At 41.2% G+C, this 15,247-nt stretch overlaps 1 protein-coding gene across 2 annotated transcripts in view; it reads left to right on the top strand.

The window, feature by feature from the left end:
* The window catches only part of arhgap15 (Rho GTPase activating protein 15), a 736,069-nt gene that overhangs the window by 116,986 nt on the left and 603,836 nt on the right, over positions 1-15,247 (top strand). For both annotated transcript variants that reach the window (XM_060827830.1, XM_060827829.1), the window contains exons 4-5: positions 10,396-10,464; positions 14,955-15,025. In XM_060827830.1, the coding sequence (XP_060683813.1) occupies positions 10,396-10,464; positions 14,955-15,025 (140 nt within the window). The remainder of the gene's footprint in view (positions 1-10,395; positions 10,465-14,954; positions 15,026-15,247) is intronic.

Genomic DNA, 15,247 nt, shown 5'->3' with positions numbered 1-15,247 from the left:
AACTCAGAACATTTTTTTTAAGGATTTATGCTGCAATTTGGCGGGCAGGGTTAGGGCTCTATTTTTGAAGCATCAGGTTTAGAGGATAATTTGGAGCTTTTTTTTCAGATGTGCCTGCTCTAGATAATGGTGTTCCACTTAAATGACATTGAGTCAGCACAGATTGATAAGATTTGGCATCTAACAGGCAAATAATTGCTTACCATTCTAGTCAGCACTTTTTCTACTTGCAAGTAGTGATGTTTCCTAAATATACTGCCAATGAATGCTGTCAAACTTCATTTGAGGATCAATATGAGAGAAGCATTGATCATCAGCCATCGTTTTTTTTTTCATTTGATGAAGAGATTAGTGCAGTATTGTCAGACTCTGAGCTATTCAATCTGGTTCTCTGTTTGCTATTTCAAATGATAAGTGTGACCTTGTTAGCATCTGGACTTATTTACATATTAAAAACCCCTTCAGAGCCTACAAGTGATGAATTATTGACAACAAATGAAATGTTTTGATAGTTAACGACACAAAGCGCGCTTAATGTTTTATGTGTTGCTTCCTAGCTAATTATGTAGATGACACATTTGTCAGACCTAGACTGCCATTATAAAACTGTTTCCAGAGGGTGGAAAAGTAGGTTATTCGTGGAGTAATTAACTAGAATGCTCAATGACCTGTGAGAGTTTAGAATGTCTGCCAATTCATGCATTGTTTTGCCACAGAAGCAGAGGAGTAATTAAATCCTGAATCATTCTGTTACACTCAAGAGTTGTTTGTTAATAAATAGAGATGACATCGCTGATCTGGTGTTTGATATCAGGGACTTGACAGTGGCATGGAGCGAGTTCTGATTATCCTGAAGAACTTGTCAACTGGGATTGATTTCCACTTTCTTGCTTTATGTAACAGTTCCTATAACATAGCTGACCCCAGCTAGCATTACCTTGTCATTTTATTTCATGGATTGGGGAAGATGAGCTGAATAGCTGGGTTCTGACCTTGAACCTGCCAAGGCAGTGAAAAAGCGCTAGCGATTTGTGCTTTATGTACTAAAACCTCTCCATGTCACTATTACAGAAATAAATTGTCATTGCAGTAATAAACCCTTGTCACTTCACTTTTATTTAAGTCTTTTGCGCATATGTGGAAACATTGGCTATTCAGACCATAGTAAAAATGCACCTGGTGGAGAAGTAACATCACACATTATCTCCTAACAATTTTAAGTGTAAGATGTTATTGTAAAATCAATTGGTGACTTTTATACTGTACATCAGATCAAGCTGAAAGGCTAGAATTCAGCATATATTAATATAAAAATATTGTGATGACAATGTAAGTGCATGCAATGTGTCCTGAGGTATTATTTGGAAAGATATGAGAAATTTTGAAATGCTGGGTGTTTTTTGGAGGGACTGATTAAGAATGAAGACAACAGAAATTGGATTACTGTTTGGTTTGTCACATGGGTAAGAGTTTTGCAATTAAAACGATGTGCAACTGAATGGGCAGGCCTGCATTCATCTGACTCAGGAGTGCTCAGTCACCATGAGATGCTAAATTGTACAATCATTACTTTTTAAAAAATTGTGTCCTCCTCTGATCATATGTAAGTCCTTTTGCTCTTATTTGTAGATTGCACAATAAAACTTATCTGTACAGAATTGTATTTCTTCATAGTGCTTTGAATTTCTTGTGGGCACCACTCAATGGTAAATTTAACCAAACTGTTTCAGTAATTAAAGCATATTACGAGTGTGGAATTTAAAGGAAGTGTTTGCAGTGTAGGTTTGTTGCCTTTCACGATCAAATATGGTTCAGTTAATCTAGACAATAAGTAGGTTATATTTCCTAGGACTTCCTTTTTAACATGATTTATGCTGCACCTAAAAGTGTCTATTGTAATCCTACCTAAGTTCAGCGTAGTTGTAAATTAACTAGACTTTTAATTTTTTAAAATCAATTTAGAAACCAAATGACAACTTGGAAGAAAAAAAAACTTGCATTTTATAATGGTTACTAATTGCCCCAAAACTCTTAAAACAACAAATTATGCTTAAAGTGTTGCCACTGTTTTGTACACAGCAAGGTCCACATACATTAAATGACATGTTCTACAAAATGTACACAAAAATGATATTATTTCTAGCAGCACAATTAATACAGTTTTGAGTAATCAGACTTTCCAACAAAGAACAATTGAGGTGAGGAAGAGGCTTGGAATTCATTTCACAGCTGGAAATGGATATTAATTAATTGCTAATTACCTTCACCGCTGCTGTAGAGAGGTAATTTTTTCACCCCATTTATCTGTAAACATTTCTAAAAAAACTGATGTACAAATGACAGTTTTCAATGAAATATGGCAACCAGAAAGGGAATGACCTAACAAATAACTGATGAAATTTTAGTGAAGTTTTGAATCTGGACTCTAGATGTTTTTAAAGGATCCATTAACATTTGAGACAGGGCAAATTGATTAATCCTTTTGAAATGTCATGCTTTGCTTAATTTAAAATACTGCTGATTGTTTTTAAAAAATGCACATTGTCTCAGAATCTGTACTGTGCTACAACCTGCATTGCTGTCAAAATGTGAGCAGACCTTTCAGAGCAGATTGGTGGATGTGGATTAAACTGAAACCTCATCAGTGAGATGAAGCTCTTAAGCAAAAAAAAATTTAATTTGAGCTTTGTTGGTTACAGAACATCAACTGGGCAGGAAAAAGACTCAACAAAGAGTTATTTAATTGTAATAGTGTTACAATTAATACAGAAGGGTGGAGCTTTGCACTCTGCCGAATGATCTCATTGTTTCTTTTAAATCTGTGGTTGCTGGTTTAATTAGCCATTTTCATGAAAGAAGTTAGGTCACAGGATTAAAAACAAGAACTGCTGAAGAAACTCAGCAGGTTTGGCAACCTGGCAATTGAGATACAGAGTTAACATTTCATGTCCAGTACTATTCTCCACAAATGCTGCCAGATTTGTTCACTTTCTCCAGCATTTTCTGTTTTAATTTCAGATCTCAGCATCTGTGATATTCAGCCACGATCCCTTTGAATAGGAGCCAGGAAGTCAAGTTATTGTGATTTATTTTAAGTTAATTTGCAGATTACTTCTAGTAAGATGGTGAAACATCACAGATCAATCTGATGCTGAGCATTGCACATATTCTAGACATAGAAGTGTTGACACACTTTCCTCATAAGTAACAGAGGAACAAAGAGGAAGACAGCTAACAATCTGCATACATGAACATCAACTAGCCACGAAACGACACGACCAGCTATCCCTAGTAGCCACACACGCAGACAACAAGCAACATGAATTCGACTGGGAAAACACTACTATCATAGGGCAAGCCAGACAGAGAACAGCCAGGGAATTCCTAGAGGCATGGCATTCATCCACAAACTCCATCAACAAACACATCGACCTGGACCCAATATACCAACCACTACAGCGGACAGCTGAAACTGACACCCGGAAGTGGCAAGGACAGATCACTATAAATACTGGAAGAAACATCAAAGAAGCGCTTTGCAGGAGGCTCCAGAGCTCTGATGATGTTGCCTAGCCAGGGGACGAAACGTTTGCAACAAAAACTTCCAGCTCGGCGAACAGAACCACAACAACAGAGGAACAAAGAGTTGATCTTCTCAACAAATTTGGGTAGGAGCCCTGTTACAACTATCTCCTCTTTCATTACACTCAAAAATGATAATTCTGGAGAACAAAATATTTACATATTTCAAACATTGTAAACCTAAGACATGGAATGAAAGGAAATCAGAGAAGACTACTGAGGAAAATTGTGAATAAAAAGAAGTTCAAGAATGGCACAGTATTGTTAAAATGGCCAACAGTACGTGGGTTTTTTGGGTTATTAAACATGTATATAATGCATAAAACAAAAAAGAACCCCATAAAGAATGTCCCCCAGGTATGACACTGGCTTTGAAATAGATATAAGGCAGAAAAGAGTTTTACCAAGATAACCTCATTTATGAGGAGAGTATGATAAAATGCTATTTGTTCCATGGAACAAAAAATGTGTGGAAAATCTTGAGATTTTCCAGGTGATCAGAAGCTTGATAAAGTAAATACAGAATAAATGTTTCCTCTGCTGAGTATATTAATAACCACATTTCATGGATTAACTCATGTCAAATGATCTAGAAGAAAGATGACGGTGAATTCTATTTTTATCTCACTATTTCCAGGATCTCAAATGCCTTACCTGCAAAGGTGATGGAAGCTGATTCCATGTATAATTTTAATAGAGCGCAATTTGAGGAAAGAGAACTTATTTACCTTATGATCAAAATGCCTGGGAAATGCGGGATTATAAATAATGACGATTTCAAAGAACGAGCATGTTCATGACAGGCCATACAGCCTTCAATGTTTCTATGGTACCTATATCATGAGCCTCCATTGTATATGAGCTCAAGAATCCTTGATGCTGGCTATGTGAATGGTGTGGATAAAAGATCCAATCTCCTATCTGGAATTCTATGTGTGATCTGACGCATAGGGAAGATATTAAACTGGTAAAACCAACAGCAGAACTATATATTTGAAAACTTTGTAGTGGGGCATTAAATCTTTGTTCACAAAACTGCAGAACCAAATGTAAATATGCATCCAAAGATACTTGCTATAAATGGAATAATATGACTACTGCTGAATTGCGTAACAATGTTGTATCGGATCAGGGAAACAAAGAAGCAAGCAGACAACTTTCAATTCAAAATGTATTTAATTTCTTGACTAAAGGAAGGATGACAAGTAAAGATGACTTTAAAACAGGCCAAATAATTTTTTAAAATACTTTGTGAAAAGTAGGGATCCAGTACAAGATGTACACTGGTAGGAGTTAATGGAAGAACAAATATGTAATACAGAGTAACATGCATCAAAGCACAATGGATAACAAATTTCATATTTATCTGTGCAAATTACGTAGCGAATATGGTACTAAGACAGTGAAGTGACACTTCAGTAAAAAGGTTTAGTATGTATAAAATTTAAACTGACACTTTTGCAATTCCCTGAAGGAGCAGCTGCCAGAAACTACACTATTTCTTTTGGAAGCTGTCTTGCTGAAGATACAGGACAATAATAGGAGTAAGAAAACACTTGGGGGACAAAGCTATGTCACATAACAAACTATAACTGAGATATTATGCATGAATAATATTCAGCAAAATAGGATGTTAGGGAAAGATTTTTTCACTCTTAAGTGTTTAAGAAGAAATAAGCTTTACATAAAATTTAAGTGGTAATGCTCTCTCATGGAGTCATAGCATTCATTGGTTCAACAATTAGAACTGTAATATACTGAATAAAATAACAGTATAACTTATCTAACATAAAAGCAATTGCTTTGCTTTTACTATGGCAATTGACCATGTAACTGAAGATGTTAGGTGCATTTTGTAAAATATATCCCAGGATATTGCTAAATTACCATTTATGAAAGACACTAAACTTCCAATAAATTATCTGAAGGATGTAAAATTATATCTAAAGTCAATGATCAACATCAAAAGTGAAAATTTGTGTAAATGAAAATAAGATCATCTGTTAAGAAAAGGGAAAGTCCAGTGCTGGAGCTCTGTTAGTGATATAACGTGTCTAAGATCAAAAACTCACTATCATGAATTTAATGATGGGGAGAACCAACTGTTGCATCGCATTAAATCTGCAGTACCATAGGACAAGAGAAAACACTACACGATTGGTGTCCCAGACCCTATTGATTTTACCTCATAAAATACAATGCATGAACTACAATCAGTGAAATAATAATTTACTTAATCAAGAGATGTTGCTTGTGCAATAATTAATTACAATAACACCCTGACATTTTCACATGCTTTTTGACCAGATACAAATGCAATCTGATTGGAAGCCCTGCCCTCAGGTTAGGATGGCAAATTTCCAATGATGGCTTCCATTTGTGGATGTCTATTTCATTTCAGACGCATTAGCAAACATGATCATATGTATTCTAATTAGCCTGTTCAGAGATGGTATTACACACCTCTGATGGAACTTGACCCTTAACCTCTTGGCTCAGAGGGAGAGAGACTACCACAGCACCACAAGGACCCTTGCATATTAATCCATTGTTAATGTCGAGCAAACATAGTGACCAACAAGCATTAGAAATCTCACTCTGGTCTGTTTCCCATGTTGATGGTAAAATTATTTTAAATTATACTTTAAATTCAGACAATTGACCATCCAAAGGTGCATTCCAGTGACTACCAGTCAATTGAAATTGTTGATACCCTTATTAGAGTCAAAAAAATCATAGAGTCTTAACAGCATGGAAACAGACCCTTCAGTCCAACCAGTCCATGCCAACCATTCTCCCAAACTAAACTAGTACCAGCTGCCTGTGCTTTGTCCATATCCCTCCAAACCTTTCCTCAACCTCCTATGCTCCAGTGAAAAAAAAGCCCCAACCTTTCCAGTCTGTTTTTATATCTCAAACCCTCTAATCACGGCAACATCCTGGCATATCTTTTCTGAAACCTCTGCAGTTTAATAATATCCTTCCTATACTGCTGCACCTACCTGAACACATGATCCTTCTAATTTGGTACAATTCAGCAAGTTCAAGGCCCATTGGCCATATATCCGACAGCAAGTGATCAAGTCTGATTGCATTATTAATTGTGTGGATTCAAGAGTGATATAATGTTCAGATTTATGTTAATAAGGTTACTGGAAAATTTGACGATGACTTTATTCTGGTTAAACTTGAGTGTCCAGATCATTCCAACTGTATCTTTACAACTGTGTCCCTTATGAAGCTCCAGCTGTAAGTGTGAAATAATTGGAGGTATTCAATTGAGTGATTTTGGAAGAGTATAGGAAGTCAATTTGATATAGAGGTCTGAAGAGCTTGAAGGCCTCTCAAGAGAAAGCCTATTCTGATTAATGTGAGTTTGAATTGCAAACTCTGCAGTTCTTTTGGTCTGTGGCTATGCACGTAAATGGAGCAGAGAGGAGAGCTCTCATTAGAAAGTCATTGTCGCTGAGATTTTTCAGACAATAGCCTCACCCAACTTTCACTGCAGCTAGGAACAGTTCCTGAGGTGTCTGCATTTTTCCAAGGAGATGACAGAACTGTGCTATCTCCTGCCACCAGACCTAACTTCACAGCAGACCATGCAGTGTGCTAACAGTGATCATGAATGCTGTGGACTTCAATTTTTAATGGCACATCCCTTCTGAGGTGGGAGCAAATCACATTTCTAATGTCACAGTTTACATTGTGTCAATGAAGTGACAGTCTCCTAGGAAAGAGTAGCTCATAGTCTCATTACCGAGAAAAGCAGGAAGAATAAACACTTTTTTTAATTTCAAAAATATACTTTATTCATAAAATAATTTGATGGTCTGTACAGTTGGTCATGCTATACATATGTATACATTTACATACACAGATCGGAATTTATCATTGTTATATACAGGTCTGTACATTTTTCCATCATATGCCCATATATTTAGCTGAGACATCAGCAGAGCCCAAATGACTACATGGGCCCCCTGTTCTTCTTTAGACAGGCAGATGTTACACGGTGGTCTTTCTCCACTGCGGCTTGGCGGTAACTGCCCCAAGCTTCAGCGCGTCCCTCAACATGTAGTCCTGGACCTTGGAATGTGCCAGTCTGCAACACTCGGTCGGGGTCAACTCCTTCAGCTGGAAGATCAACGGGTTTCGGACCGCCCAGAGAGCGTCCTTCACCGAGTTGATGATCCTCCAAGCACAGTTGATGTTTGTTCCGGTGTGCATCCCGGGGAACAGGCCGTAGAGCACGGAGTCCTGTGTCACGGCGCTGCTCGGGATGACTCTCGACAAACACCACTGCATTCCTCTCCAGACTTCTTCTGCGTAGGCACATTCCAGAAGGAGGTGTGTGACAGTTTCATCCCCCCCACAGCAGCGTGCGGTGCGGCTGAGAGTCCGGGCGTGCATAACGGATCTCACAGGCAGAGCCCTTCTCACCCCCAGCCAAGCCATGTCTTGGAAAGTTCTGGCGATGAGGCATTCTGCCAAATAACTTTGACAGTCTGCTCAGGGAACTGCTTGATAGGATCCGCCCTCTCCTTTTCCCGAGGGGTCTCAAGGACACTACGTGCTGACCACTTCCTGATGGACTTTGTGGTCAAAGGTGTTTTTCTTCATAAACTTCTCCATGAAGGACAGGTGATACGGAACGGTCCAACTACTCGGAGTGTTCCGCAGCAGCGAGGCCAGGCCCATCCTTCGCAACACCGGGGACAGGTAAAACCTCAGTACGTAGTGACACTTGGTGTTTGCGTGCCGGGGATCCACGCACAGCTTGATGCAGCCACACACAAAGGTGGCCATAAACACATGGGTTTGTCATGGTGATCGGTTTCACAACGATTTAGGCCTATTAATTCCCTACATCTAGCCCTGTGGGTTCTGTGATAAACCTTTAAGTGGGTGTGATGGTTTTCTATCCATACCATTAAGGGGGAATGATGTAATATACGGTGTGATTCAGATCTCCTCACAGCTTGTTCTAAGAAAGCTACCAATTCAGATATTTGTTTAGCTTCTCTAACTGTATAGTACTGTTACTAACCTTTTCCTTACCTTTGTTTTACCAAGTCTCTTATGCATGATTCATGCCTGATATTAGCTACTAAACAAGCACAAGGGGAAGTAAAGCACAACTGCAGGTTTCACATATTAATGAGAGATTAAAGGCTACCACTCAGTAAACAAGCAGCTGCATACGCAGAACATCCTATTAGAAGATGAGTGTTATCCTGACAGTAGCCACGACACATTCACCGAAGCCACCCTATCAAACCCGATATCTTTGAGCCACCAGGATGAATTACAGGCAGGTGCATTTTCATCATAGGTATGCAGTTGCTTATGCCCTTTAGGATGAAGTTGCACTGGCTGACTAGTAAACAAATCTGGAAAAGAAAAAAAATGCATGAGGGGGTGTTGGTATGTAGGAGAGGACCCGAGGAAGGAGGATGAACAAAGTGGCCCTTGATCACAGTATGTACTTCATGTCTGATAGTAGGATGAAGGTGAAGTTGGATTACAGAAGGAGCCTAACACAGGAACATACCATCATTCTAAATGTTCCCAATAATGCAGGATGCAAGGGGCTCAGTGTCTGCCAACCATATTATGTGGAGGACCATCTACTCCATCAAAGATGAAAGATGTTTTGGTTCCCTGCTGATTCTGTGTTGCAGACTGTATTATCCATGAACCTCTTGCAAGAGAGAGAGTAGCATGTTAGTGTGCTGCAACATTTTTGGGTGATGTGTTGCAATAGTCAAATATCTGGAGTGGAACCCACGAGAGGTGCATGTGATGCTGACAACACTGGTAAATGTGTGGGGGGTGCAGGATGGATATTGAGCAGGATTGTTCACAGGCAAATTATGGAATATACTACATTGAACAGGACACGTGTCTGGTAGATTGGGAGTATACAATATGTGAAGCTGCATTCACGTACCTTAACTTCACACGTGAGATCTTTGAACTTTTGTGTTTGCACATCAGCTGGATCCCTAAGGCCAAACTCCAGTAATTGACTTCCCAAGCACGTCCTCATTTTCCTTGAGGAGAGCACATCTTGAAAGCCACTAAGCCCCTGTGAAAATTTGAAATTTAAAATTTGGGCAACTGTCTGTGTGGAGTTTGCACATTCTCCCCGTGTCTGCATGGATTTCCTCCGGGTGCTCTGGTTTCCTCCCACAGTCCAAAGATGTGCAGGTCAGGTGAATTGGTCATGCTAAATTGCCCATAGTGTTAGGTTCATTAGTCAGTGGTGAATGTTGGGGGTGGGTTGCTCTTCAGAGGGTCGGTGTGGACCTGTTGGGCCAAAGGGCCTGTTTCCACACTGTAGGGAATCTTATCTAATCTAATCTAATCTAATCTTTCCATTTCCACCTCCAACATTAATGTGTCCAGTACTATATTGCTGCTGACGGGAGTCCTTTTCTCTGATTTGATGCTCCATTATCAGCATTCTACCTTCAACCAGAGACTTCTTGAGACTGTTTCTGAGGAAACAGAGTGCATCCCATCTTCAATAGGGTCGGGGTATCTCTTAGCTGCACAGGGAATGTAGTTATGCAAGCTCTTGGGTCTCTGTTGAGTTCCTTCAGTCAGTAGCAGTTTTCATTGAGCTGCACACCACAACTATGTTGCTGATTGAGCAGCAGAGTTTGGGTGCATCTTAACTCACAAGAAACTGGCCCAAGGAAGTTCTTTACCCAAAAGCAGATTCGATCATATATTTCACCCAGTAACTGTAAAATACATACTGAGAACAAGTATTTAAGTTTAAAATGCCCTTATGATTTTGTCTTCCAGGGATCCCGCCATAGGCGAAACCACTCTCAGCACAATCTTACAGAAATTACTGGGATGGTGGATCAGTCTGTAAGTATTCTTGCTCACATGCATTCTAGTTGTGTGTCTTCCTTATCATACATCACAGCTTATATTTGTTAAAGAAAAAGATTGAATGACTATAATTTGTGCTGACATATGGTCTGTTCAATGGAGATATATTTCCAGGCTACTGTTCATGTCTAGAAGAAAGGAAAGTACAACAAACACTAATCATGTTGTCAAGATTGTTCCAACATCAATTTTTTTTCTACCTGGAACTGAGTTGAAGGAAACCGTTGACCTCAATACACAGCCAACGCATTGCAAGTGACAAGGTCCCATGTCACTTTGAATACAATAGGAAATGTTTTTGCAAAGATAAGCTTATTTGTGTTCTTGAGGGTTTTGTTATGACATGTAGATTCCATAAAGGATACATGCTGTGGCATAAAACTTTGGTGTGTGGACATGGTGAACTAAAAACAAGAGTTAACCCAAGATGACCAGACTGGACTTTGTCCTTTCATATCGTCAATAAATGGATCCTCTTTCCTGTAACTGACGTATCCTATCCTGTCTTTCTGCAGCAATCTCATTGTTTCCATTTGCTAGACTATTATTCTATATAACAGCAGTAATCAACATCAAAATGACACACATCATCAGCTCTGGATTGCCAATATTATGAACATGAATATGAATATTCTTTTATTGTCACATGTACTCCAGTACAAGTATAGGAGTACAGTGAAAAGTTTTTTTAAAATGGCTGCCTCAAATGGCACCATCTTAGGTACAAGTACCCACGTACAAATCTTGGATATTAAAGAAGAATAAAAGAAAAAGTTGTAGCATTACCCACAGTGTGTAAAACATAGGTTAGAAATAAGGTAGTTATAACATAGTTAAAGAATTGACATTTCAGTCTGGTAAAGAGTTTCAAATAGCAGCAGCTCAGCACAAGGTCCAACCGTTCAAACCAGACAACAGTCCAAAAACTGTCCCACTTGGCTCCAAGCCTCCAGTCTGCTCCAGCCCAACGTATGTTGCACTGCATGAGGATTCACTTCCCATCTCTCTCTGCACTGGGACCTGCTACTCCTCATTCTGCACTGGACCTGCTCTCACATTGCTCCAGGTCGCACTGCCCTCACACTGCTCCAGGTCTCATTGCACTCGCGCTGCTCCAGGTCTCATTGCCCTCATGCTGCTCTAGGACTAATTACCCTCATGCTGCTCCAAGTCTCATTGCCCTCGCGCTGCTCCAGGTCTCACTGCCCTCACACTGCTTCTGGTCTCATTGCCCTCACACTGCTACAGGTCTAGTCACCCTCGCGCTGCTCCAGGTCTCATTGCCCTCACGCTGCTCCAGATCTCATTGCCCTCGCGCTGCTCCAGGTCTCATTACCCTCACACTGCTCCAGGTCTCGTTGCCCTCACGCTGCTCCAGGTCTCGTTGCCCTCGCGCTGCTCCAGGTCTCGTTGCCCTCGCGCTGCTCCAGGTCTCATTGCCCTCGCGCTGCTCCAGGTCTCGTTGCCCTCGCGCTGCTCCAGGTCTCGTTGCTCTCACGCTGCTCCAGATCTCATTGCCCTCGCGCTGCTCCAGGTCTCATTGCCATCGCGCTGCTTCAGGTCTCATTGCCCTCATGCTGCTCCAGGTATCGTTGCCCTCGCGCTGCTCCAGGTCTCATTGCCCTCGCGCTGCTCCAGGTCTCGTTGCCCTCACGCTGCTCCAGGTCTCATTGCCATCGCGCTGCTTCAGGTCTCATTGCCCTCGTGCTGCTCTAGGTCTAGTTACCCTCGCGCTGCTCCAGGTCTCGTTGCCCTTGCACCGCTCCAGGTCTCGTTGCCCTCACGCTGCTCCAGGTCTCATTGCCATCGCGCTGCTCCAGGTCTCATTGCCATCGCGCTGCTTCAGGTCTCATTGCCCTCATGCTGCTCCAGGTATCGTTGCCCTCGCGCTGCTCCAGGTCTCGTTGCCCTCGCGCTGCTCCAGGTCTCATTGCCCTCATGCTGCTCCAGGTCTCGTTGCCCTCTCGCTGCTCCAGGTCTCATTGCCCTCATGCTGCTCCAGGTCTCGTTGCCCTTGCGCTGCTCCAGGTCTCATTGCCCTCGCGCTGCTCCAGGTCTCGTTGCCCTCACACTGCTCCAGGTCTCATTACCCTCACACTGCTCCAGGTCTCGTTGCCCTCACACTGCTCCAGGTCTCGTTACCTTCACGCTGCTCCAGGTCTCATTGCCCTCGTGCTGCTCCAGGTGTCATTGCCCTCCCGCTGCTCCAGGTCTCATTGCCCTCGCGCTGCTCCTGGTCTCATTGCCCTCGCGCTGCTGCAGGTCGAGTTACCCTCATGCTTCTCCAAGTCTCATTTCCCTCATGCTTCTCTAGGTCTAGTTACCCTCACGCTGCTCCAGGTCTCGTTGCCCTCACACTGCTCCAGGTCTCATTGCCCTCATGCTGCTCTCGGTCTAGTTACCCTCACACTGCTCCAGGTCTAGTTACCCTCATGCTGCTCCAGGTCTAGTTACCCTCACACTGCTCCAGGTCTCATTGCCCTCACATTGCTCCAGGTCTCACTGCCCTCGCGCTGCTCCCGGTCTTGTTGCCCTCACGTTGCTCCAGGTCTAGTTACCCTCATGCTGCTCCAGGTCTCATTGCCCTCATGCTGTTCCTGGTCTTGTTGCCTCATGCTGTTCCTGGTCTCATTGTCCTCAAGTTGCCCCAGGACTAGTTTCTCCTCATGCTGCTCAGGATCCACCTGTTCTGGGACTCGTTTCCCCTCACTCTACTCAGCCACTGCTAAAACGAGAGAGAAAGAAAGAAAAGATGAGTATAGAAGTTGGGAGGTCATGTTGCTGCTTTACAGGACATTGGTTAGGCCACTTTTGGAATATTGCATGAACTTCCAATCTCCTTCCTATTGGAAGGGTTTTGTGAAACTTGAAAGTGTTCAGAAAGGATTTACAAGGATGTTGCAGGGTTGGAGGATTTGAGCTGTAGGAAGATGCTGAACAGGCTGGGCTGTTTTCCCTGGAGTATCTGAGGCTGAGGGGTGACCTTATAGAAGCTTATAAAGTCATGATGGATATGGATAGGATAAATAGACAATGTCTTTTCTCTGGGGTAGGGAAGTCCAGAATTAGAGGGCACAGGTTTAGGGTGAGAGCAGAAAGATATAAAAAAACAACCCAAGGGGCAACATTTTTACACAGAGGGTGGTGCATGTGTGGAATGAGCTGCCAGAGAAAGTGGTGGAGACTGATAAAATTACAGCATTTAACTGACATCAGGATGGGTATATGAATAGGAAAGGCTTAGAGGGATATGGGCCAAGTGCTGGCAAATGGGACTAGATCAGGTTAGGATATTTGGTCAGCATGGAAGAGTTGGACCGAAGGGTCTGTTTCTGTGCTGAACGTCTCAGTGACTCTCTAAAAAAAACAGTTGGAGCAGAAGAGGTCCAGGTGGAGCGCAATACTCTGCCTGTTATGTTTGTGCTATCCCTTTGGATACAGAGGCTTGCAGGATACTTCTGATTCCATCTTAGTTCTGCCTGAAGTGATTCACATAATTCAATGTAGCTCTGTGGTCTTGAACAAAGTATTCCTTAAATCAATTTCTAACCTGTATGCTGCTCAAGGGTAAAATCTTACGTGAAAGTATTATTTTACCGTACTGTGTAAAAGCAGCTTCAGTTGCAAGTCTACTTTCTAATTATAGGGTTCAACATAGTAAGAGAAAGAACGCTCATTTACTTTGTGCCTTTCAAAACCTTTGGCTGTGCAAAAGTACTTCATATGCAACAAAATATATTTGGAGTTATGTCGCTGTTAAAATGTAGAAAATATGGCAACAGAAACCAAGTTCGTGCAAACAGCAATATCACAATAAACACGACAATCTATTTTAATGATGTTGGTTGAGGGATAATTATTAGCCAGAACATGGGGAGAACATTCTGATGGAAGCAAAATACTGTAGATGCTGAAATCTGAAATAAAAACAGAAAGGGTTTGAGAAATTCAAATGGTCTGGCATCAGTGGAGAGAGAAACATTCAGACAGATTTCAGAACATAAGATGAATTAGAAGATAAGTCATTTTGCACTCAAAATATTAACTCTTTTTCTGAGTCCACCAGTACTCCCTGACCTGTTAGGTTTTTTCCATCACCTTTTATTTTTATTAGGGGACAATTTTCTGCTGCTTATGTCTTACCAAGCGGGAATCAGAACCTTGGCTTAATTTCTCATATGAAAATCAATTATTCCAACACTGTCAACAGCACTCCTTCAGCATATTGCCAGAACAAGTGATATTTTAAAATCATTATTCAGATGTACTGAGAAGCAAGCACTTTCACTTTGGTCATTTATTGTATTGCTCACATTAAATGTGGAAATACAAAAAAAAGTCATGATTTGTTATTCCATGGCAAATTAATTGCCCTTCAGCTGATCAGTCTGAGCTTTAGTTCTATTTGATCATGGACACTGTTTAGTTGGTTTATTTTCATTTGTATTCTATCCTGTTGATTTCAGTGTTTACAACCAATGGAGAAAAATGGATTCCTCAATAAGGCAAAGATTACAGAGGGTGGCAAAAAACTGAGGTATGTTTGACATACTTTGTTCTACAGTGACAGGAATCTAAAATTGGCCTGTTAAGGCATTGCTTATTTTTATGTTGAATGACTTGTTCTGCTTTGTATGAATTTTCATTGAAGATATCACAAATATAATTAGAAATATGAGTTTGAATCCAAAGAGTTGTACTATTCTGTTAGCTAAGTTCTCTGGTGTAATGCACTACATATTTTATAGCTGTATGGCAC

Source organism: Hemiscyllium ocellatum, chromosome 7 (genome assembly GCF_020745735.1).
Source record: "Hemiscyllium ocellatum isolate sHemOce1 chromosome 7, sHemOce1.pat.X.cur, whole genome shotgun sequence".
NCBI lineage: Eukaryota > Metazoa > Chordata > Chondrichthyes > Orectolobiformes > Hemiscylliidae > Hemiscyllium > Hemiscyllium ocellatum.
The sequence above is the reverse complement of the archived record's forward strand: the minus strand, read 5'-3'. Positions and strand labels throughout refer to the sequence as shown.